This window comes from Neofelis nebulosa, chromosome 9, assembly GCF_028018385.1.
Source record: "Neofelis nebulosa isolate mNeoNeb1 chromosome 9, mNeoNeb1.pri, whole genome shotgun sequence".
Lineage (NCBI taxonomy): Eukaryota > Metazoa > Chordata > Mammalia > Carnivora > Felidae > Neofelis > Neofelis nebulosa.
In genome coordinates, this window is record NC_080790.1 from 30,583,703 (window position 1) to 30,610,767 (window position 27,065).

General features: G+C 37.5%; 1 protein-coding gene across 1 annotated transcript in view; it reads right to left on the reverse strand.

Moving 5' to 3' along the window:
- PRKD3 (protein kinase D3) overlaps positions 1-27,065 on the reverse strand; it is an 81,436-nt gene that overhangs the window by 18,452 nt on the left and 35,919 nt on the right. Inside the window, exons 3-11 of the mRNA XM_058683033.1 lie at positions 26,805-26,936; positions 25,901-26,058; positions 20,540-20,732; positions 14,798-14,875; positions 11,260-11,443; positions 9,695-9,818; positions 7,726-7,803; positions 6,402-6,678; positions 3,491-3,543 (exon numbers count right to left, since the gene is read on the reverse strand). Of these exons, the coding sequence (XP_058539016.1) occupies positions 3,491-3,543; positions 6,402-6,678; positions 7,726-7,803; positions 9,695-9,818; positions 11,260-11,443; positions 14,798-14,875; positions 20,540-20,732; positions 25,901-26,058; positions 26,805-26,936 (1,277 nt within the window). The remainder of the gene's footprint in view (positions 1-3,490; positions 3,544-6,401; positions 6,679-7,725; positions 7,804-9,694; positions 9,819-11,259; positions 11,444-14,797; positions 14,876-20,539; positions 20,733-25,900; positions 26,059-26,804; positions 26,937-27,065) is intronic.

Here is a 27,065-nt window from a genome sequence, read left to right on the forward strand (position 1 = left end):
GATTTCCTAATTTGTTTTAATTAGGTAATCTTAAATTGTTGACGCCCCTGGGACGTTTTCTCATCTGTAAAAAAAAGTATTGGTCTACATCCCTAGGTTCCTCCTAATTTAAAAAATGCCTATGATTTTATGATTATCATCAACATTTACTGAACCCTAACTGTACACAGGGCTCTGCAAAAGGTAGCTAATTTGTGGAAGAGACCTAGTTAAGAGCCTTATGATGTATTTGGGAAGCAGAAAAATCTATTAAAAAGATAAGGAATTCGGGCCATATCAGGGTCACATAAGTACTACATTAGAGGCTATCCTAACACCTTTTCTTTTACTAACTCACCAGAATAACCTACACTCTCCATTCCCTCTGAACAGCATATATTGACTGATGTCTACCACAGCCTAACAAAATGCTTGTGGCCAGTATCCCAATGAGTAGGTCTTAAAACTGAATTTATTCCCCAAACCATTTTGCCAAATGTACTTATTATAGATTACACAAAAATTAAATATAAATATATTTGATAAGTCAATGAAACACACAAGATTTCTATGAAAACTAAGGAGTTTTACAAACTCCAGATTGGGGGAGTGCGGATTCTGTTCTCAGAATATTTCACAAGTATCCCTGGCTCTACTTTAAAGATACAAAAATAGGAAATTATAGATATTATGGGTGTTGTATAATAAGAATTGGACTGGCCTTTTTCCCTGGTTTCTTAGAGAGAGCCTCTTAAATCCTGGGAATTTCCCAAGTCACAGGAATATCTCATTCATGTAATACATGAGCCCTTTGGATCACACCTGTGTTAAGCTAACAAGATGACTTAGGATGAGGAAATATCACTGGAAAGACTAACCACGTGATTAGCGGGTTGGGGCTTTGAACAGTCCAAACTCGGGGGAGGACATGAGGGGGCAGGAGACTGAGTTCAGTCATGTAGCCAATGATTCAGTCAATCATACTTAATGAAACTCAAAAAAAACCTTTGGACACCACAATCCAGGTAACGCTCGGGGCTGGTGACACATCTATGTGCTGGTAGGATTGCATACCTGGACTTCAGCAAGAGAACGCAGAAGCTCTACATTCAGAACCCTCCCAAACTGCACCCTAGGTGTCTTTAGTTGGCTGGTCCCGATTTTTATACTTAAGCTGTAATCAGAAGTCCAAAGCTTTCCTGCGCTCTCAGAGTCATTCTAGTGAATTATTGGACCTCAGTGTGGGTTCGTGGGAATCCTCTGGATTTGTAGCCGGTTGGTCAGAAGTACAGGTGACCTGGAGACCCCTGCACTTGTGGCTGGTGTCTCAAGTGCGGGCAGCCTTTTGGGAACTGTACCCTTAGTCTGTGAAGTCTGCACGAAATCTGGGTGGTTAGCATTGGAACTGCATTACAGATGTGACTGACACAAGAAAGACAAAGTGCAAGTCTGCTCAGCAGACCCATAAGAATCTCAGTCCTGTGACAACGGCAAATGAATGTGCATAGGTATGTTTTAAGTTATAATGAAAATTTTAAGGTTTGTAAGAATCATTTTTATATGCTTCCTAACTTTAATCAACTTTTTGTTTAACCAACCAAATTTTGGTTCTAATCAAATTAGATGAGGGGACATGTGCTATTCAAATAATAGCTGCCAGAAAAGGTTTTTTCACAAAGATCAGCTCTAAACCTTTCTCCCTTTCAGCTATGAATGTGCATGTCCCTCAAGCTCCTTCAAAGTTAGTGACCACGTTCTTGTTACTCCTCCTTCCCTCCCCGAGAATCTGGTATCTCTCGTACCTGCCACTACAACAAGAGATACACAGATTACATCTCCTTGAGACCCTCTATTTCCCATAGCGCCAATGGATAACGTGTCTTCACCGCAATCCTAGAATAGGCAACATTTCTATGCTAAGAGCTAGAACAGCTGGATGCCCCAGGTGGAAGATGGTGAGAGACTTTTATCAGAGAAATTTATATACAGTCAATGAAATATTTTATGACTTCTTTTTCTAGCCTTTTTTCTTTCTAATCCATGGTTGGCAAACTAGTTGGTAGGTCTGCTGGGTCTTTTTGTACAGACTCCTGATCAAAGAACAGATTTTACATTTTTAAATGGTTAAAAAAGAGAAAATAATGGTATCTTTCGACACATGAAAGTGACATAAAGTTCAAAATCAAGGGTCCATAAATGCAGGTTTATCGGAACGCAGCCATGCTCATTCCTTTCTGTACTAAGGCTGCTTTCTCACTACCATGGCAGAATCAAGTAATTGGGTGTGGTCCACGAAGCCTAAGATATTTACTATCTATCCCTTTATAGAAAGTTTGCTGGGGCGCCTGGGTGGCTCAGTCGGTTAAGCGGCCGACTTTGGCTCAGGTCACGATCTCGCGGTCCGTGGGTTCGAGCCCCGCGTCGGGCTCGTGCTGACAGCTCAGAGCCTGGAGCCTGTTTCAGATTCTGTGTCTCCCTCTTTCTCTGACCCTCCCCTGTTCATGCTCTCTCTCTGTCTCAAAAATAAATAAATGTTTAAAAAAAAAAAAAAAGAAAGAAAGTTTGCTGACCCCTGTTACAATCCTTAGCACATACCTACATATATATACCAGCCAAACTGAACCTATTCACTATTCCTTACAAGTCCTGTATGTCCTGCTTCTCTCTATGTGCCCATCCTGGTCCCCGTCTTGTATGAAGTAGTATTCCCTGCCCTCACCCTCTCAGCCCTTGAGTCAAAATCCCTTTCCATCCACTTGGGCACAGCTCAGGATTCACTTCTTGTAGGAAGCTTTCTCTGCTGACCCAGCAAGAAGTGGTCTCTCCCTTCTCTTTGAACTAGTCTGTCACTATGTAATAGTCTACTAACACTTAGGAAAAAGTTAACTTTATTTTCACAGTTAAAAAAATCTGCCACACTTTCCTTCATCAGGCAGAATTCCTTAAAGAAGTTATCAGCCCTGAAGTCTAGCCTGCCTGGTGTCTTTAGGCCAACTGGTCAATACTTTGGACTAAGAATTATTTTTTTGAATTTTCTTTAACGTTTATTTATTATTGAGAGACAGAGAGAGACAGAGCATGAACAGGGGAGGGGCCGAGAGAGAGGGAGACACAGAATCCAAAGCAGGCTCCCGGCTCCAGCTGCCAGCACAGAGCCCAACGTGGGGCTCGAACCCACAAACCGCGAGATCATGGCCTGAGCCGAAGTTGGATGCTTAACCGACTGAGCCACCCAGGAGCCCCATTTTTTTTTTTTTAATTCAAGTATAATTAGCATACAGTGTTATATTAGTTTCAACAGTTCTATATGTTTCTCAGTGCTCATCAGGATAAATGCATTCTTAATCCCCTCTATTTCCCCACCCCCCCATTCACTTCCTCTCTGGCAACCACCAGTTTGCTGTGTTTAAGAGTTTGTTTTTTATCTCTTGCACTGATTTTCACATCTTCATTTACCTATTTTAATTATCCAATTTGCATATCTTAGCTATAATTTTCAATTTTTACTTACCACATTTTCCTGGATCTGACAGTTAGATACAGAGATACTAGTAGATAAATCTTCTGTAAAACAGAAGAATGATGTATGAGCAAAGAACAAAATTGTTATAGGACTTAATAATATTAACATCTGCTGACATGCAAGTGCCCACAGTACATTAAGTTTTATAAACTGGCTGAATTAAAAATTGGCTAATTATGTTCTTTAAAAAAATTTATCCACACACACAATACTAACCCAGTAACAGGAAACTGGTTAAATAAAATATGAAACATCCACACAAAGAAATCCTATCTAAACATTTAATGGTGTAGAGCTATAATACTGAGTTAGAATGCTATCCACAGCATATTAAGTTAGAAAGGCAAGTTGTAAGGTAGTAGCAGCATTTGATGAAGAAAATGATACTTCCGATGAGTGAGAGAAGTAGGGTTGGGGAACAAAGCCTGCTCTTTATACACTTCTATACTGCCTTCATTTTCTAAAACATAAAAAGCATGCATTACTTTAGTAATAATAAAATTTGGGGTGCCTGGGTGCTTCAGTCGGTTAAATGTCTGACTTTGGCTCCGGTCATGATCTCGTGGTTCATGAGTTCAAGCCCTGTGTCAGGCTCTGGGCTGACAGCCTGCTTCAGATTCTGTCTCCCTCTCTTTCTGCCCCCCTCCCATCATGCTCTGTCTCTGTCTCTCTCTCAAAAACAAACATTACAAAAAATTTTTTAAAAATTAAAAAATTAAAATTAAAAATAAGACAAATCTACATATACTAGCATTGAAATATATCTGATATATATTAAATAGTGGATAAAAGCCAGTTCCAAAAAGAACACAGAGTATGACCACACTTTTCTACAAAAATAAAATATAACAATACAGCACAGATAGCATAAGCTTCCCTTCTCCCCAAAGCAAGAAATATACACCAAATTGTTCATAATGGTCTTCTGAAGGAGGAGGTATAGGATCAGGAATAAGGGGGAGCGTTACAAGTGTATAGGAAGGACTTCTTCATCTTATATTCCACAATGCTGTAAAATTCAAATGTTTGTATTATTTTGGTACGCAACGGAAGTAACTGACAAGAGAAAAGGGCAGCGTGGGAAGTGAGTAAGAGATTAGGTCTCAAACATCTAGAATCTTGGAGACAACTCAAAGACAATATGAAATTTCCTTTACAATCCCAAATACAAAAATTAACAAAATGTAAGCAAACTATGCATCAAAAACTATGCATCAAAAAATGACTGTCAAAGCCTGCATTTAAAAATATTAAATCAATCTTAAAATATTTTAAATAATTAAAATATTAAATATCAATGAAACAAAAAAGGCACAGCATCAACGATACAGAAGTATCTAACACTGTGCTTTCCAATTGTTCCGGTTTCCTAGTGTCAATGCAGATTGTTTCAAAGGCCTCCACTGTCCAGCTCCACCCAGTTTTAATTTCTATTGCTTCCCAGAACTTTACACTACAAAAAGCAGCAGCAACAACAATAACAGTATTACCAGTGCATCAGGAACTGTGCATTGTATGCATTTATTATGATTCACACTTTAGATGAGAGACTGTAGAGACCAAGGTCACACAGACAGTAAGTGGCACGACTGCGTGTCATTCTCTAGCACTCTCACGCAACCCTTCCGCTTTTCGAGATTCTCAACCCGAGGGAGGAGGTCCATGGATGATGGGCTAGAGGAGGTTCCCACATCCAGTTATACATAAAATTTGTATGTATGCTCCTGTATTATTTTCTGGGGGAATAGGTCCATGGCTTTAGTTAGATTATCAGAGTTCGGTCTAAAATCCCCCAAAACTTTAGCAGCACTGTAAATATCCATTAATTCATCCTCTTAGAATCAATATTAAACACCAAACATGGTCATGGTCATTATCTTCATCCCATTGATCACACTTGTCTCCTTAACTAGAATAACACTAGCTCTCTACCCTTCTCTTTTAGCTTTTCCTATCCTAACCTACTTGGGATCCAAGGTCAAGATCCAAATCATGAAGTCTCCGCTTACTCCTTCTATCCATATCCGCATCCTCCAAGTAATGCATTACTCGTTTTTGCGCACTACTGCTTTATGCTGCTACCTAACACTTTCTTATGTATGTGTGTCCTATCTCCCTTAATTTCTGTGTTTCTTTCATACTCTAGCTCAGAGCGTAACATAATGCCAAGAATAGGTGCACAAAATAATACAGTTGAACAGAAATAAAGTACATGTAGGAACTGGTTGATACCTATTTCAATTTAAATATATCTAATAAATGGTGTTTCCCCAGAAATAACATAATACCAATGGCGTAAAAGTGACATTATATTATGGCTTTCATTTGATCCTTTACAAAATTCAGCTTTTATTTTATAAGTTTTGTTGGTGCAAAGAACATGTGTTTCAACAATTTTTTTTAGTATTTCTGAATGTCTTAATTCAGTTAAAAGAAAAACAGCATTTCTGGCTTCATAGATTTCACAAGTATGACATGAACCGTAATTCTTGATCACCTGTTTATATCCCACCATGAAGCAAAATACTAATACTAGCAATTTACTTTAATCCACTGAGAGTTCATGGAAACCAAAGACTGTTCTATTCCTTACTGGTTCTCTTTCCTCGAATGCTGACAACCCCACAAAGTAGGTACTATCACAGAGAGGTGAAGTTTTGCCTAAGATCACCTAATAGGTTGGCACAGCCTGGAGAGGGAGACTGACTCTGGAATCTAGCTCTGGTGGTTGTATGTATATACTATAACCAACGTGAATTGTATAAAGGAATTAACCCGCAGTATTGCTTACTAACGATGAAGCTTAAAATGAGCGTTAGAAATACATAAACACAACCACACCCACAAAACGCTTAAGAACCAAAGGGGGGAAAAAGCCATCAACAAGCTTATTGCTTACTGTGATCTTTCCCTTGCCCCGGAGAAGTGCAAACACTTGCTTGAGGGGTAACAGGCATGAGAGCTTGGCGAATTGCTTTTTCCCAGCTCTGTGCTACATCAACTCCAATTCCAGTGGCAGCAAGAACAGGATTGTGGGAACTGTCCCCATTGTTCTCCCCAACAAAGTATACCATAGTGTCAGTGATGATTTCAAAACAGTGTGGGTTGCTGCCTTGTGAAATGTTTGTGAAATCTTGTGGCGAAGATATGCGAAGAATTTCTGAAAGTGGAATTTCCTGCAGTAAAAAATTAAGCATTAAAAAATATAAATACATCTTTGTTTTTATTTTCAAATACGCTAAACGATCAAAGATACACATTTCTAGCGAATGCACTAAGATGAACACAAGTATGTGGTACACGGAGCATGCAGTCAAGTCTTACAGTAGTATCTGCCATCAGTGATCTGCCAAAGGCAGAGCCTGGAGCGTACTAACCCAGTGTTCCAGCCTATAGCAGGTTGTTAGAATGCAAGGAAGGAGAGGACTGGGGAGAGTTAACCGCCACTGTATCCAACACTTGTCCCTTTCCAACTGTCATTAAATCAACTCAACAATTACTTCTCTGCCAGCTGCTGTCTGCAAGATGCAGCCCTCAAAGGAAGACAAAGCAAAAACAACAGCAAAAGGAGAACGCTAGCACAGGTTGTTCACACACTCCATTCTGGTTCTGCCCACAACTGTAACAACTCTGTATGTGTAGTCTACTCCCTGAGGCAAAAAAAAAAAAACAAAAAAAAACCCCTATTTAAAAGAACCCAACCAGCTCAAAGTCATCAGTTTCTGATCTCTCTCTTAAGGATACAATCGCTCCACTTACAATTTTGTTTGGTGTCGGTCTGTGACACGGCCAAGTGTGGAACAAGCCAGGCAAAGAAGACTATACAAAAGTGAAGCAGCAGCATGTGGGAATCGGGGCCTAAGATCAAATGGAGCAGGGAGAACATGGATACCACACCGGCCTCTTCTGGACAGGCAATGATCATGAACAGCCCAATCAAAACCATGGTGTCCAGAAGGAAATCAGCAGCAACCTGACAGGCAGGCCAAGACCAAAGGAACACACAACAAAAAACATCCTTTGGTAGCAGGGCTGCTGTGGGGGGTGAAACGGAGGGTGGGGGAAAACTGTTTCAACAAGGAACTCAAGAGTGACTTATAAGCGATATTAGGCAGAGTCATAATACACAGTATATGCCAATATAATAACTAACAAATATTACTTTATCTGGAAAACATACGATATTTTAATGTATGTTATTTTTTTAAATGTGGAATCTTTACCTTATAATACTTTGATCCAGATTCATTTTGAAATAATGTGAGACATTTACTGTCCAGTCTCCAATAATGCCTCTTTCTCTATAAAATAAAGGGCATACAACTGTTAGGTATAAAAATAACGATTCTTCCAAAGTACCTGTGCCTTTCTTTCCTTTTCCTTTCATTTCTACTCATAAGTTTGTATGTCTGAATAGGTTTAAAATTCACGGGGGTCAAAATTCTGCGAACAGAAAAAGGATACGTAATCATAAGCATACTCGAGTCCACCCTACCCCACGTAAGCAACGGTAGTAGGTTTCTGGGAATCCTTTTAGAGAACTTTATGTGAGCACATGCAAATACACGTGTGGTATACATGCACTGATATGTAATTCATCTGTAGGCTACATTTCTAATTTACCTATTGGCTTGCCAGGTCAAAAGATATGTACACATGTAATTCTCCTTGACAGTATTAATTATCCTACATATGATTTGATCCAATTTATAGTTTTATTGGCAACATGAGTACCTATTTATTCAAACTTTCACTAATCTAGTATGTCACTAAACTTTTTGATCTTTGCTATACTGATAAAAAAAAAGGTAATTCAGTGAAATTTTAAATTGTACTTCTTATTAAATATGAGATCAAGCGCTCATCTTTAAAAGTCATTTATATTTTCCTGCCTGTGAACTCTGTAGATATATTTGCCCATTCTTTGACTGTTTGTATTTTTTTTGAATCAATTTGTTGGTATCCTTTACATATCATGAAATGAATCCTTGTCTAGAACATGACTTCAGAATACTTTTTTCAGTTTGTCATTTGTCTTTGCTTTGACACGTGGCTTTTTTTTTTTTAATGTTTCTTAAAATAATTTTGTAAAATGAAGATTTTGGCCATTTTAAGTTCATAGCCTAATTAAAGGGAAGGTACAGAGATTTCTCATATATCCCCTGTGCCCACACATGCAGAGCATTCCTGTGACCTACATCCTTCTGAGTGGTACATTCATTACAACTGATGAACCTACACTGACACATCATAATCACAAAGCCCATAATTTGTAAGAAACCACCAGTCTTCCAAAGTATCTACACCACTGCATCCCCATCAGCAATGAATGAAAGTTTGTGTTGCCCTACATCCTTGCCAGCATTTGGTGTCGACAGTGTTCCAGATTTTGGTCATTCCAATAAGCGTGTAGTGGTATCTCACTGTTGTTTTAATTTGCATCTCCGTGACAACATATGATGTGGAACATCTTCATCATATGCCTGTTTGCCATCTGTACAGATCTTCTTTGGTGAGGTATATGTTAAGGTCTTTGACTCATTTTTTAATTGGGTTGTTTGTTTTCTTACTGTTGAGTTTTAAGCGTTCTTTGTATATTTTAGAGAAGTCTTTCATCAGATGTCTCTTTTGTAAATACTTCCTCCTAGCCAGTGGTTGTCTTATTCTCTTGATACTGTCTTTCGCAGAGCAGGAGTTTATAATTATAATGAAGTCCCTCTTATTATTTCTTTCATGGATTTTGTATTTGATGTTATATCCCTAGACCTCTTCTGAATCTCTACTGCTCTACTGGTTTGTAAAGATATTTCAACGTTCTGCCTTTTTTTTTTTTTTCCAACGTTTTTTATTTATTTTTGGGACAGAGAGAGACAGAGCATGAATGGGGGAGGGGCAGAGAGAGAGGGAGACACAGAATCGGAAACAGGCTCCAGGCTCCGAGCCATCAGCCCAGAGCCTGACGCGGGGCTCGAACTCACGGACCGCGAGATCATGACCTGGCTGAAGTCGGACGCTTAACCGACTGCGCCACCCAGGCGCCCCTGCCTTTTGAGAACTCTTTACAAATGTAACTACAGTTCCAATATACTATGTCTTAATACATATTACATCCTCATTTTGATTTTAAAAATGCACAAAATAAAGTACGTAACAAACTTTCACTACCATATTAAAATATCTGTGACTACTGACCAGGGTGTCCCTGCTGGTGTAATGGACCATCCACCCTTCCTTCACCATCGTGCTGCTCTTCCTCTTTGTGTGCTTGATGGACTGTACAACCCTCATCAGCGGAATATTACTGCTTGTTGACGGACTACAAAACATTTAACATTTATGATAAAATACTGATAATTTGAATTTTTAAAAAATCCTATGAATACTGTAAGCTCACTGGCCTTTTTAAAGATAACTGAGCTAAATTTTTTCAAAATATCTTACAGAAATAGGTTAAGAAAAAGAAATTAATCCTTTCATGATGATACACAGTTGATTTATAAAAGACTAAGACAATCCTGAAAGTCCTCATTATGTGTCATCAATATTTTTTGGAAGGTCCCAACACAAAACAATGAACAGAGCAGAAAGAATCTTCCCCAACTGGAAGATCTGGAGCCTGGAAGAGGGTCTCATTTGGGACTGCTGTTGAGAAAGCTTCTTTTGCCCTAAGCAGCATGATTAATTAGTAAATTCGTAACAAGGTAAAAAGCAAGTATACCTATTCACAAAATCACATGGTTCAAATGTCAAATTCCATTTTTCATGTTGTTAACAAGAAGTATTTCTAACAGATACTAATAAAATGATTTATAGCTACCAATTAAGAAAAAATAAAGTACTGCATCAAATCAGGTAATATTGAAACATGGGTCAGAAACAGCACAGCTGGAAGTAAAAGAACAATTTGATGGGATATGTGTGAAAAATACATGGTTTTTCAATTTGAATCTCAGTTAAATATTTTCTCTTAAATTATGAAATATTCATGATTAGGAAGCTAGCTAAGTTCTCTTCACAGTCTCCAAACTGGGTAAACAGTAAGTTTTAGTTCATAATGATAATAATAATAGCTGTAATCTAATGACAAGCCAAAATGAATAAATGACCACTCAGTTATGTGAGATTGATAAATGATCCATTTTCTCTAAATACTTCTTTGTTACCAGTGAAGAACAAAACCTGCCAAAATATTCACATTTTATTACAAAGTAGTGTATCCTACAAAGCTGTATACACAAAAAACTGAATTTCTACAAACGTAAGGGGATATTTATAAGTTTTATAATCCAATAGCATTTTACAAAGTGCTAACAGTCTAATTGTGGTAAAATGAAAACTGCCCCCAAATTTGTCACCATCATCTCTGTGCAACATTCGGCAGGTATATATTCTCACTGGTGTTTCTAACATCTGATAATTTGCCTAAATGAAGAAGCTGGTTGCTTTAATTGATAGTTTAATTCCGGCACCTTGTGGTGGCTGTTCCACAGCCAGATATAATATCTAGACTACATTTAAATAAAGCATTTTTCTCTTTAACAAGGATTCTCATACTTTCCCATCTTGAGTAGATGGCAAGAGTGTATAATTTATTTCAGAAATACTGTGGTGCATGTAAAGGAATTAGCAATACTTTAACTGGATTGTAAATTACATTCTAGGTTCCACTGAAAGAAATGTGGCTTTTTCTTTCTTAATGAAGCACCTGGACTAATCCTGCATTTGGAAGTAGCTTGCAATACACACACGTGCATTACCTGATGGTTTTCACAGCTTCCTCATCTCTTTCCACATCAAGATCAGACGGATCCAAGAAGAACATTTTATCTTCTGGAGGAGATGGTTCTTCAATGTCATCCAAGCCCCGGCTACCATCACTGTTCATGTCACTACTGTCAATATCCATTGGTATATCTGTATCTGTTCCCAGACTGGAAGGTTCTGGCAAAGTTTTAAATGAATTCAGAGTTTCATATTAATGGGAGAGCAATACATGTAAATAGAAAAAGTATATTAAATGTGAAAAAAAAAAAAGGTTTTAAAACTCTTAATGAAAATAGGAAAATATCTTTATGGATAAAGAGGTATTTAATTAAGGAAGATATAAAATGCACACACCCTAAGGCAGACAATTAATTAGTTTGCTTAAACAGAACTTAGGGGCGCCTGGGCGGCTCAGTCAGTTGAGTGTCTGACTTCGGCTCAGGTCATGATCTCACGACTCGTGAGTTCGAGCCCCGCATCAGGCTCTGTGTGCACAGCTCAGAGCCTGGAGCCTGCTTCCGATTCTGTGTCTCCCTCTCTCTCTCTGCTCCTACTCCGCTTGCTCTGTCTCTCTCTCTCTCAAAAATAAATAAAAACATTAAAAAATTTTTTTTAATAATTAGAACTTAAATTTCTGTATGACAAAATATACTAGAAGCAAAGCAAAAAATTAGCCACCACTATTGTATGTTGGGTTAACTGGTCCAGGGCAATTTGTTGGGGAAAGATAAATAGTCTGTTCCAAAAATGGTGCTGGTAGAACTGGATTATCTACAAGCAAAAAGGTGAAACTGGACCTCTTTTGTAAACCAAATACAAAAATTAACTTAAAGTGGATCACAGATCTAAATGTAAGAGTTAATCTATGAAACTCTTAGAAGAAAACACAGGAGTAAATCTTTGTGACCTTGGGTTATGCAAAGCCTTCCAGACAGAATACCAAAAATATAAGTTACAGAAGAAAAATTAAAGCGGACTTGATTATAATTAAAAACTTTTGTGCTTCAAATGATACCTCAAAAAAGCAAAAAGTCTGTCCAACAGAAGGGAAAAAAGTATTTACATATCATATATCAAATAAGGGACTTGTATCTCAAATGTTTAAAGAACTCTTAAGACTCGATAATAAAAAAATAAATAACCAGTTGAATGGGCAAAGGACCAGAGGAATAGATATTTCCCAAAGCAGATGTAAAAATGACCAACAGGTATGTGAAAAGATGTGCATATCAATTAGCCATCCACGAATGCAAATCAAAAACACAAGGAAGTATTACTTCATACTCAGTAGGATGGCAACAATCCAAATGACAGATAATAACAAGCGGTGGTGACCTTTCAGAAAAACTAGAATCCTCATACACTGCTGGTAAAGTGAGTGTAAAATAGTGCAGCTGCTTTGGAAAACAGTTTGGCAGTCCTCAAAATTTTAAAACACGGAGTTACCATATGACTCAACAATTCCACAACTAGGTATCTACCCAAGTGAAATGAAAACACATGTCCACAGAAATTGTACTCAAAATGTTCATAGCAGCATTATTCGTAATAGCCCCAAAATGGATACAGCTCAAATGTCCATCAAGTGGCTGGTGAACAGATACATAAAATGTGGTATCTTCATGCAGAGGAATGCTATTCATCAACAAAGCAGAACGAGTACTGATACATGTTACAACATGGAGGAGCCCTGAAAACATTAAGCTAGGTCCAAGAAACCAGTCACAAAAGACTACATATTATGATTTCATCTGTATGAAAAGCTTAGAATAGACAAACCCACAGCAGTAGAAAGTTGATTAGTGGTTGCCATGGGCTAGTGGGGAAGAGCGACGAGTGACTGCTAATGTGTATGGAGTTTCTTTTCAGGGTAATGAAAAATGTCCTAACACTGGACTGCACTGATAGATGCCTAACTTTGTGAATAAACTAAATGTGCCAAGTATACAAAGTTTCTCAATAACACTGCTTAAAAAAATGATAATCCAGAACTCAGAGAAGGTATTTACATCAAGTATAACTGACAAAGAACTATTAGGTAGAATTATCAACAACTCCCTACAAATCAATAACAAATAAACAGAAAAATGGACAAAACATGTGAACAGATAATTTATAGGGGGGAAAAAAACCCTTAAGAACCAGTAACCATTTGAAAGATGTTCAAACTACTTAGTATACATTAAAACCAATATAAATAGTATTTCATATCCATCTGTCAAACAGTAGTAAAGTACAAAAATACATGAACCATAAACCTGGAGGAAACTTTAGTCTATAGCAAAGCTGCATTAATTCAGAGTAACCCAAATGAGAAAACCAATCATGATCTGTCAATGGTGTTAAATAGCAACCATAAAAAACATGCCACAGGGGCGCCTGCGTGGCCCAGTCAGTTGAGCGACCGACTCTTGGTTTTGGCTCAAGTCATAATCTCATAGTTTGTGAGTTTGAGCCCAAAGTTGGGCTCTGCACTGACAGCATAGAGCCAGGTTGTGATTCTCTATCTCCCTCTCTCTCTGCACCCCGCCCTCGCACTGTCTCTCTCAAAATAAATAAACTTAAAAAAAAAAAAAAATGCCATAAAAGAAAACATTAAAATCTTAAGAAATTCAATTTCCATTCCTTATACTTTTCATCCTACAGAACTACTTACATTTAATTTTTACCAGTCCTGTAAATGTTAAATAAAAATTATGCTTGGATGATGGGTATTGAGGAGGGCACCTTTTGGGATGAGCACTGGTGTTGTATGGAAACCAATTTGACAATAAACTTCATATATTGAAAAATATATATATATTACAGGCAAACAATAAAAAAAAATTATGCTTGGAATCATTATTCCTTCCCTCCAAAAACATAATCAATATACAATCTTGAAAAAAGAAAAGAAAAAGGCATATGAGGGAATATGTTTAGCAAATGATTATTTGATGGAGAAAGAGACAGTGAGGCAGCACAATGTGTTCTAATGACTATGGACTAAGAAGCCAGATCATATAGGTTCAAATCCCAACTCTATAAACTGTTGGCTATATTTCTTGGGCAAGTTATTCAATGTCTTTGTGCCCAAGTTTACTCATCTGTAAATACTTAACTCAAAGGGCTGTTCTTAGGTTTAAATATCAATGTATGTAAAGAGTATAGAACTGTGCCTGGCACACAGAAGCAGTCAGTAAGTATTAGAACTATGAACACCTCTAGGGACAACAGCAGGGTGTAAAAAGAAGTATTTTATGTCTAAGGATGGAAGAAAATATGCAACACCACTGGCAACATTAGACTACAAATGGTAGGTGGCTATAGGAAAAATGGGAAGGCATAAATAAAATAAGATACAATACAATACAATAAGTGTACCTTTACTGATTATCTGTATTTTCCTTGATTATTAAATTTAAAAAGCCAAAGTTTAAGAAACAAAGTAAACAAAATAAAACATGCAAATATAGCCTTATACAAAGATAATACACAAAAGAACTGTGACCTTTTCTGATCGTTTAGGCAAATTAAGAAAAAGAATTTTACCTCCATTGAAAGTGACTTCTCCAAGACAGTCTCTTGGTACTTTTGATGCACAGCGTTTATGGCAGTTGAATTTACAATCTGAAATAAAATATTTGGTTTATTAATGTATGTAAAAAGTCAGGCAGTATCAGATATGCTTAGAGACTTTTTAAAGTTTTCCTTTACTAAGAACTCAGGTCTTGGAATAAAGGTCTGGTTTCAAATTCTGATGCCACCTCTTAACAGGTATTCAACTCCCCAGGGTTCCATTTCTTTTTTTTTAATTTATTTTTTTTAAGTTTTAATGTAAATTCCAGCTAGTTAACATGATGTAATATTAGTTTCAGGTATGTAATATAGTGATTCAACACTTCCATACATCACCCAGTGCTCATCACAATGCACTCCTTAATCCCTATAACCTTTCTAACACTTCCCCTACCAACCTCCCCTCTGGTAACCATCAGTTAAGATGTTTAACTCTATAGCTAAGAGTCTGTTTCTTGGTTTGTTTCTATTTTTCCCCTTTGCTCGTTTGTTTTGTTTTTTAAATTCCACATATGAGTGAAATCATATGGTATTTGTCTTTCTCTGACTTATTTTGCTTAGCATAATTCTCTCTAGCCCCATCTACCAAGTGGCAAGATTTCATTCTTTCTTATGGCTGATTAATATTCCACTGTATATATATGCCGCATCTTCTTTATCCATTCATCAATCTGTTGATAATGGCTGTTTCCATAATATAGCTATTGTAGACAACGCTATTATAAACATAAGAGTGCATGTTACCTCTCTGAATTAGTGCTTTTGTATTCTGTGGGTAAATACTTCTGGTGGGATTGCTGGATCATAGGGTAGTTCTATTTTTAACTTTGTTTTTTTTAAGTCTATTTATTTTTGAGAGAGAAAGAGAGCATGAGTGGGAAAGGGGCAGAGAGAGGAAGAGAGAGAATCCCAAGCAAACTCCAACACCGTCAGCACAGAGCCCAACATGGGACTCAATCTCAGTTTGTAGGATCATGACCTGAGCTGAAATCAAAAGTTGGACGCTTAACCAACTGAGCCACCCAGGTGCCCCTATTTTTAACTTTCTGAGGTATTTCCATACTGTTCTCCAGAGAGGCTGTACCAGTTTGTATTCCCACCAAAAGTGCAAAAGGGTACCCCTTTCACCACATCCTCACGAAAACTTGTTTCTTGTGTTGTTGATTTTAGCCATTCTGACAGGTGTGAGGTGATATATCACTGTAGTTTTGATTTGTGTTTCCCCGATGATAAGTGATGTTGAGCATCTTTTCATGTGCCTATTGGCCATCTGTATGTCTTCTTTGGAAAAATGTCTATTCATGTCTTCTGCCCATTTCTAATTGGCTTACTCATTTTTTGGCTGTTAAGTTGTATAAGTTTTTTATGTATTTTGGGTACTGACCCTTTATGGGATAGGTCATTTTTAAATATCTTCCCCCATTCCATAGGTTGCTGCCTTTTAGTTTTGATGATTATTTCCTTTGCTGTGCAGCAGCTTTTTATTTTGATGTGGTCCCAACAGTTTATTTTTGCTTCTGTTTCCCTTGGGTCAGGAGACCTATCTAGAAAAAAGTTGCTATGGCTCATATCAGAGAAATTATTGCTGTGCTTTCTTCAAGGACCTTTATGATTTCAGTTCTCACACTTAGGTCTTTAATCCACTTTCAGTTTATTTTTGTGTATGGTAAAAGAGAGTGGTCCAGTTTCATTCTTTTGCATGTTGCTGTCCAGTTTTCCCAACACCATTTGTTAAAAAGATTGTCTTTTTCCCACTGGATATTCTTTCCTACTTTGTCCAAGATTAACTGACCATACAGTCGTGGGTTCATTTCAGGGTTTTCCATTCTATTCCACTGATCTATGACCACTAATTGGCAGGAGAAAAAAATGGCACCAGCTCCTTTGTTCCCAGAAAGGGCTCTTTGTGAACTCTGCTTCTCAGGGGCATGCTCCAAGAAGAGCAAATAATCTCCTCACTGTGTGCCCCAGGCATTCTTCAGATTGTTGCTTCCACACTGTCTGCCCCTAGGTTGTTTGCCTGTCTTGTCTCTGAAGGCAGCTCCAATACCTCTAGACTCCCAGATTCCAGTCTGCTGATGCTTAAAACTTCAGGCTTTAATCTCTGTTGACTGCCAGAACTCAAATAATTCAGCCCCTCTTGCTTTCCAAGCCAATGGATGAGGAAACATTCTCCTTGTGCATTCCCTTGTGCATTCTCTCTCATCCTTCTCATGACCATGGCTCCCTGTCTTCCACAGCAGCCAAGATCCATTTCTTCCCTAAACCACATCCCACACTTCCATCCTTCTTCATTGTGGCTTCTTTTCTACCTTTAGTTGTAGAGTTTGTTCTGCCAGTCTTCAGGTAGATTTCTGGGACATTTAGGATGCTTTGATAATTATCTAGTTGTATCTGTGGGATGAGCGAACCTAGGTTCCTCCTACTTTGCTGCCATCTTCCCCAATTTTTCTAGGGCTCAGTTTCTTTATCTGTAATTGCCAAAATGTTGCTGGCAGCTCCATTAACTCATACTCATCTTTCCATGTTCCCCTTGACAGTTTCTCAGGCTGACTACTTTCCAATATATGTCAAGCACTTACTTTCAGTTCCTAATTATTAGGACCTGGTGCATATGCAGAAGAGAGACTGAGATTCTACAAGCTTTTATTAGGAATTAGTAAGGGCTTTCCTATACAGCCTTGTAAGGAAAGGCATGAGCTTCTCATGCACAACGTCTCCCACCTTTATATATAGTTCTCTTCAGCCTGCAGGAACATCCGAGTTGATAGCACTGCAGATGAATGTCAGGTACAAGCTATTCAATACTACAAGTAACTCAGTGGTTCTCAAACTCTGGTTCCCAGACCAGCAGAATCAGCATTACAAAGAACTTGTTAGAAATGCAAATTTCTGGGCGCTACTCCAAACCTATTATGTCAGCAGCTCTGGGAGTGGGGCTGAGAAATGTGTTTTAAAAGTGTTTTTTAGGTGATACCAAAATTGAGACCCTCTGCTATTACTACTGTCTACTACGCCCTTCCACCTTGGAATTCCATCTTCCAGCAATATCGGGAAGAAAATAATTTCAAGTCCTGACTTAGAATGATTTTGTAGCCCTTGTGATTCAAGAAAGTTCTGGGTATCACACCAATGGCATAAGGTAAAGGTTATTATAAGAAAAAGTCCCATGATTAATAATTTGGTGGGTGACCCAACTTGCATTAAATAACACTGTCTTTTTAAATGAAAGGCCCTAGAAAAATTCATATATGATATTAATATTAACATCTTCCATTTATCTTAAGTAATTGATTTGCTTTTTATCTCATGAGGTATGCAAACTGTAACAATAACAAGATTTCCATTTTCGCTTTGAAAATGTAGAGCCAAATTTGTGGCCTGTCGGCAGCAAGTAGGTAGGTTCTAATGGCAGGCATTTTTATTTCTCTGTACTCTTACTCATGTTCTTATTAACTTGTTCATATTTTCTTATATTTTATGTATGCTTTCAAGCTGTCTTGAAGTTTTAATATTACAAAGTAGAAAATAAGCAGGTGATGGGGCACATGAGTGGCTCAGTCAGTTAAGTGTCCAACTTCAGCTCAGGTCATGATCTCACAGTTTGTGGGTTCAAGCCCCTACATTGGGCTTTGCACTGGCAGTATGGAGCCTGCTTGGGATTCTCTCTCTCTGCCCCTTCCCCGCTCTCTCTCTCTCTCAAAATAAATAAATAAACTTAAAAAAAATTTTTTTAAACAAAAAAACAGGTGATTGAATGAGTAGCTGCTCTTGGAACTGTGTATCTTCTATAATGATCCAGCGTAACTGTTTTAACTAAATTACTGTTTTCTTTCTTAGCTTGACAAGTGAATGAAAATGACTGTTTTACTTTTTAATATCCTAATTCATATCTTAAAAATATAGAAATCACTGGGGTGCCTGGGTGGTTAGTCAGTTAAAAGTTTGACTTTGGCTCAGGTTCATGAGTTCGAGCTCCACATCGGGCTCTGTGTGGACAGCTCAGAGCCTGGAAACTGCTTCGGATTCTGTGTCTCCCTCTCTCTCTGCCCCGTTAAACCGTTAAAATAATCACATAAAAATAAGTACTCTCTGCTCACACTCCGTCTCTCTCAAAAATAAATAAATATTAAAAAAACTAAAAAAACAAAAAAGAAGTCACTGAAATAAGTGAATGTTTCTGACTGATAATTAAAATAGCTTAGTTATACAGAAATACATATATATTTCTGAACCAATACATGCTACTTTCTGAACCAATACAAGCATGAAACATTATTTTTTTAGAGCTAAGAAATTAAATCAATAACCCAGTGGCAGAGTTAACTGGTTTTATTTCAAAATTCATCAATCTACATATTTATGTTAGGTCCTCTACAAACTATCGTACTGCTCTGCATATGGTTTTAGAATGTTTCTGTTCTGTTCAGCAGAGCAGCACTACCTACAACCTTTTCTAAGATTATCTGTTGGCTAGAATTTGTACATCTGTTATTAATGTTCTTTCCCAAAACATTCCTTAGTGGCTGCTTGCCAATATACTTTAGTGTTGATATTTTAAAGTATTAATTTATATATTAACTCATATTTAAAAGTAAGCTGTTGAAATAAAATTTCAACATTTAATTATGCCTGCCTGATAGTTATTAACTACCTGGCAACAAACGCACAACCTGTCCTCTATCTGATGTTCTCCCATGTTGCCATATATTGCCAAGAAAAGTTTTCTCATATACTTAAGTCAAATTTATGTACAATTATTTTATTCTCTATTGTAAATAGGATTTATTGTTGCAAAGACCTCAATTCTAATGTTTTATTTATATAAAACTAGAGAATTCAATTCCACATCACTTCTATTATATAAAAAGTATGTTACCAAGAACCGTTAAAATAATCACATAAAAATAAGTACATAAAATTATAGACAGGCTACTTACACCCCATCCTGGCTCAATAATTAATAACACATTTTAAACTGTTTTGGTTTTCACTATATTGTTCAGGAGTGTTGTGAAGGAGATATGAAACAAAAGTTAAAATCATCTTTAAAAACATAAAAAATAACACAACTGTAGGAAAAAATATTCCATTATTCTATTAAAAGCCTGGTTCAATGAGAGATGTTTTTAGAATACGATGACAGTGTTTTGGGTTAGTACCCGAATATGGATAATCCCTATCACATTTCCAGTGGCTTCTACTTATATTCTTCCTATTTCAGTATGATTAGTCTCTGGAATAACAGTTTTGGTACAGCTTTCCTAGCTACATAATTATAAATAAAAACAAGAAAACTCTTGTAATATATTTGTGTGTGTGTGTGTGTGTGTGTGTGAATGTTTAAGGGAAAGAGGAAAGCATTATTTTATATTTTGGGTAGCATTTGGCTCTGGAATCAGAAAGACTTAAGCTCAAATATCTGCTCACCTGCTTACTAACTGCCCCATACTGATAGGTGTAGAGCAGCCATACCTTACAGATCCAAATTCTAGCTTTTCTGTATTGTAGGTCCTGGTACATAGTACATATACTACAGAGAGCAATAGTTGTTGATAAATATGAATGTGTGTGTATGCATGCATTTTTTTCTTTTTTTAAATTAACAACTATGAACCCAATTTCTTTGCCTATGCTTCTGAAATATAAATATTTTGAAACAAATTTCCTAACAAAAACCTATGAATTTTATTTCAGAAGAACATCCAATCCTACCTTTACACTGCATTCCTTGGCGAAAGAGGCCTTTCAGTAACCGCTTGCAGTACTGACATATTGTGGGGCGGGTGTAAGAGTGAACAGCAAATGTGTGTGGAACTTTTACTCTGCACATTACCATCTTTTCCATCCAGATTGGGCGACCACTCCAAGAAGGAATTCTCTTACTTGGTTCTTGGTGAACATGTGACTAAAACATAAGTAATTTCCATAAGTATTAAGTATATTAAAAACAAAGTATTAAGAGCAGGACTTGAGATCAAAGTCATTTATTTTGAACACTAAAGCCAAAAATCTAAAAATGTGCATCTCAGCAGTTTCCTCTGGAAGCTTAACTTACCATCATTTGAATGTGAACAGTGCAGATTTTTTTGCTATTATTTATACAAAAAAAAAAAATTTTCATCCTCACATACGTATATTCATTGATGAACTATTTGCCAGACATATATAGCGTTTTACAAATAAAAAACAAAAGCCTTAAAATGAATTTATGACATGTTTAAATCCCTTGAAAAACCTTACCAAGAAATGAATCATAATCACAAACCTTTCTGAATAATAATTTCAGAAAGTTTATTGTTGTTCATGTTGAATTACTGAACATAATATCTAAAAATATTTTGAAATAAGTCTTGGTTTTTCAAATGTATTTTTACAAATACTAAAATATGTTTGTTAAAAACTTAAGTCTAGGGGCGCCTGGGTGGCTTGGTCGGTTAAGCGTCCGACTTCGGCTCAGGTCATGATCTCACGGTCCGTGAGTTCGAGCCCCGTGTCAGGCTCTGTGCTGACAGCTCAGAGCCTGGAGCCTGCTTCGGATTCTGTGTCTCCCTCTCTCTCTGCCCCTCCCCTGCTCATGCTCTGTCTCTCTCTGTCTCAAAAATAAACGTTAAAAAAAAAAAATTAAAAAAAAAACAAAACTTAAGTCTAATGATGATGACATAAAAAATGGCAGATACAAAATTAGCTAAAACAACTTTACCCCTCAGTACTGATGTTTTAGGAAGTCCCTTGATATTTTAAGTATTTTCTAGTTATTTGGGCTTTACTCCCCCAGAGGAGCAAAGAGGAAAATTAAAGATGTTGATTAAAAATTTTTGTGTAACCTGATAACTAGATTTTTCTAACTATGATACTTTCTATATGTACAAAGAAAATAATCAAGTTAAATTATAGGCCAGTTCAATATGGCTCATCCCATTCATTCAGCATTCACTGATTATTATACTACAGACCAGACCCTCTGCTGTGTATTGCAGAAACAAAAATGAATACAGTATAGTCCACATTCTCAAGCACAAAACACCTATCATCTAGACATATTACAGATTTTGTTGTAGCTGCTTGTATCTTCACTGCCAGAACTGAAGTCCTGAGACCTTTCATGCGCCTTCCATAACTTGTAATATCTAACTCAGAGAAGTTGAGTCAACCCATAAAAGCAAAAGAAGCCAGAAGAAACCTAGAGACAGAGAACTGTATGAAATAAATGAAGGGAGGAAGAAAAAAAAAGACTGTTTGGAAGAAAGCAGGAAGAAGGTTAAGAAGAAACAGAAAAGGACATACAAATGGAGAAGAACATTATAAAAAGAACACAAAAATGGTCTCTGATGGATAGTTTTTCCCTGCTATGCAGCCACAAATGTCCCAAAGCATATTAGGAAGCAGTTTAATTTAAGAAAAGTTACAAAAACAATGTTAAAACCCAAACCAAACTTGCTTCAGCTCTCAGGATCTCCCGTTCTAGCCTGGCCCTTTTCTTCCACCGTGACGCTGGGTACTGAGCACCGCAGCGATCCTGCAAAGCTAGTAATGGAAGCCAGCGGGAACGAGAAACAGATGTTGTAGGCTTTTGTTCACCCCTGGCTCCCTATTCTAGTGGTGATTCAACACTCTGCTCCTCTTGCTCCTGCTTCTACCACTTTCGGTTTGTCTCAAGTTTAAAGCACACAAGATGGAAGAAGATCGATTTTGCCAGCCATCATCAAATATGTAGCACACCCTTGTAAGAAAGAACTGTCATAACAAATCCCTTCATATGCCAGTGGCCAGCTAGTGTCTGACTGCCTTTGGTCAGGCCCTCCTGGGACTGGGTATTAGGGACACGGTACAAAGCATGTGTGCAAGGAGCTACTCAGGAGACTGGGCTACAGCAGCCACCTAATTTTTCATGTTTAGTACAAAGTTACTTAAATATGAAAAAACAGGCTCAAAGGGATTAATATTACTTAAGTGCAAGCATTATAATCAAGACTTAGCCCTAGGTCTTCTGTCTGTGGGGTTTTGTTTTGTTTTGTTTTGAGAAAGAGAGAACATGTACATGATAGGGAGACAGACAGAGAGAGAGAGAGAGAGAGAGAGAAAGAATGAATTTCAAGTAGGCTCCATGCACTGCACGGAGCCTGACACGAAACTTGATCTTATGACTGTGAGATCATGATGTAAACCAAAATCAAGAGTTGGACGCTTAACTGCCCACACCCCCTGCCACCTAGGCAGGTGCCCCTAGCCCCAGGTCTTCTCCATGAAAGTCCAGTCCCATCTTTTTCCCATCTCAAACACACCTGAGCATAGGCTACAATCTCATCAGGGACCATGGTTTACCATGCTCTTGAGTGAGGAAGGCAGGAAAGGTATGGAAGACTGAACCAGAATTTGGAGGAAGGAGGATACTGGTAAAATTACCTGTGGAACATTTGGTGAAAATGGGACCACTAAGACTAGAGTAACTAGAGTGAAAGTTCTTCTTTCACTTTTACCTTGATTTAATGGCCCCTCTTTACAAACTACTAAAATTCTTACTTCTTTATTAATGAGAAGCCAGAAATTCTCTAAAAGTAATCCGATTATTTCCATGGCATGGGTTTCAACTAATGTCTAAAGTGAACATTTGCCTACAAAAACTTTATAACATGTTGCCAACTCTCAATCAGATGTAATAATAAAAGCAATAAAAGCATTCAAAGGGGGGAAATTCCCTAATTATACATATTTGACTTTGGAATATTATTCAGTAAAAAAATGCCTCCACTTTTATGCATACGCTTAGTTCCAACAGTTTCTACCTTGATTCTGTCCTGTCCTCTCAGGCCTCTGCCCAAATGTACTGCAAGGAATATTCCTCCTTCTCATGTCCAAAGAGCCATCATTCAAGTCTGGTCTCTCTAGTCTTAGTGGTCCTGTTGTAACCAAATTCAGTGACCATCTTCTAGTCCCAAAGACTAGCTTCTGCTCCTGTCTCTTTACTCACTTCCCTTACAATGACTTCAGACACTGCAACAGAAACTGCCTTCTTACATGTAAACAATGACAACCCCAGAGTCAGATTCAGAAGTTTCTATCCCCGCCTGGCCTTTTCTCCAGCTTATCTCAGTGGTCAGTGAAGTTTAGTATCTCGACTACTCAGAAACTTTTCTTCCTCACATCTTATCTAAGAAATCAGGATGAGAGCTGCTATGCCTTCCAGGACTGTGGTGAGGATTACATGAGAAAAGACGAGTAAAGCATCCATCATGAAGCCTGGCACGTGGAACTTAGGAGGCTCTCACCGGGCAGCCATTTGGAGTCAGCTCTTCTCTAACCTTCGTTCAGATTCAAGGCTGCACTCATCTCCTCATTGGTATCTCCTATATTCCTTTAGTGTGTCCTCTTTTCCCACGCTTCCCTCTGATTTTCCTCCATGAGCTCTTCTCTTACTGTACCTTTTTCCTTTTTGAGACTGCATGCGTGGACTGATAGAAGCAGCCTTTTTTCACACATTCCACTCTACAATTTCTACTCATTCTACAATCCTCTGCACGATCTAACCAATTCAAACATGTCACTCTACTTCATACACTTCCCCAAGGAATTTTCATCTTCAGGATAAAACAGAAACTAAGGAATTAAATTTAACCTGATTCATCTGCTCTGTTCTGCCTATTTCCTGATCTAGTACTCCTCATCTAGGGGGAGCTGGCATCCCAGCATCAGTTGTGGGGCTCTTAAAACAACACGCCTCTATCCTACAGACCCCATTGCGACCTAAGTTTCCTGTGTAGTTCATGTATAAAATACACTCACTTTTCAATCACCAGTCTTTTCCCAAGCTCTTGTATATGTTTCTAATAACTCTTTGCTCTCAGTTCTTATGCCACAGCACTCTTTTTTTCTAAGTTAAACATCTCACATTAGTGCTAAGCAACAGGGAAATATGGGATTTTTGTGAAAGAACTTCAGAAGCTTTTATTCTAAGGTGCCTCAGTATAGCAAAATCTTGTGACCAGGATATCAAGCCAATAGCCCAAGGCTTGGTTCTGCCATTAATTTATGGAAGACCAAAGGGGTTATAGAAACAACTAAATGATAAGACTGCAATCTATGGATGGAGGTCACTTTAAGTACTATCAAAAGAACAAGGGAGTTATTTCTTTCTCTCTTGAGCTACTATTTTACTCTTCACGGGTACAATATATTACGAAAATTCCCTGATCTAAAAATAATTAAATCTGGATTTAATTCTAATGTTGCTTACGAATTTGCTCGGTGACTTGAGTCAAGTTACTACTTAACCATTGTAAGTCTCAACTATCTCATTATGTACAGATCTACTAAAATATCTCACTGGAATATTGTGATAATCACTGGGTTCATTCATTCACTCATTCTTACATCACTGAATATAACATATTCAGTGAGTATAACATATACAGAGTATAACATATTGTGCTGGGCACGGTAGGGCACACAAAAGACCATGGGCATTGTCTTCTCTAAACAGATCATGAATTCCTTGAGGACACCATGATATTAAGGTAGAATGATATATACACCATTAGACAGGTCTGAAAAGTGGTTTGGCATTCGACCAATAAAATAACTTCTGGGTAAGAGAAAATTCAGGAAAGGCAGCTGTTGAGCTAGGTCTGAAAAAAGCATGGAGGAGGGACACCAATAAGAGCAAAGGTAGAGGGAACAATCAGGTGTTCAGGGAATGCTAAATAGAACAGATTGTTGGAAACAGAGAATATATAAAGGTTTCCCAGTGGGGAGTGATATAATCAGAGTTGTGTATTAAGCTCTAGTGAAATAAGATGATCTGACTGTAGTGTAAAAGATGAGGTGAAGTATGGGAACCAGGATACTGGTTAGGAGGTTAACACAGTGGTCCAAGTGATAATGTGGTCCCAAAGAAGATAATACACAACTCATTACTACTGGTAAACTCTGTCTCCAGTAATATATTTTAATTTTCCTAATTGTAGGAATGTTTGTAGTCTTTAGTGTATAATTTATGTCCTAGGATGATGTCATATACCTCGTAGAAACATAAGGAACAAGTAGTAAAATGCCCTCTTATTGCCTTAAAATACATACCTCCTCCGTGGGAAGGGGTACATATTCAGTCTGTAGGAGTCTTGGAACTGAGAGGCCAGGTCCTGGCAGAGATACATTTGATAGACGTCTCTTTCTTACTCCACTACAGTTATTTGGAATCTTGAAGGCACATCGTTTATGATAATTTAATCCACAGCCTAAATATATTTTAAAAGGTAAAAAAATAGATTAAAGAAACTTAAATACACAAGTATGTTACATAAAAAATAGATGCTTCTTTCATTTAATTTACTTTCTCTGGCAGCAATAGTTATCCTAATTAAGAACCTGAATGACAAACTAAGCAGAAGCCAAAAAATTCAGTGTAAATTATTGGGCTCCACCCCAGACCGACTGAATCAGAAATTCTGGGGATAGGTCCTAGCAAAGTATGTTTAACAAGTCCTCAAGGTGATTCTGATACATGGTAAAGTTTGAGAACAATTAGCTTAAAGCACTTCAGCAAACTGTAGACTGTGTACCAAATTCCTCCCATGATATGTAAAAATTGTATGAAATCCAAATTTCAGTGTTCATAATTAATTTTATTAAAACACAGCATGGTGTTCATTTCTCTACATCTTGTTTATAGCTTCCCTGGCCCAAAGCAGATTTAAGTAGCTGTGACAGAGACTATTAACTAATAATACTTAAAAATTTACTCTCTGGCCCTCTGCAGAAAAACTTTATTGACCCTCCACCTTAGAGTACTCAGAAGACTAATCAGAAATGTGCACCTGCCTCCTACCCCTTAGCAATTCTAATGCAGAAAAACTAGATCTGTCCAGTTCTAAACACTGGTTACTACCTAGTCACCAACCAATGATCTTATTCTTTCATTAACGATTAGAGAATGCAAATGCAAAATCCCCTTTCAAAAGACACCAAAACTCAGAACACATACCTTCACATTTCAGTCCTTGACGTACCAATCCCCAGAGCATCTCACCACAATAATCACAAAAAGTAGGAGCTTTGTAAGAATGTACATAGAGAGTATGTGGACGAATCTGGAAGTCTTCTACTGTGGCCAAAGCTTTTAAAAAAGACAAGTACCAAAATAAAACATATATCTGCAATTACAATAATATTAAGAATGTTGACCATACTCATTTATGTCAAAGTATGTGGAATCTTTTTTCTTTGTAAGTTTCATTCATCATAA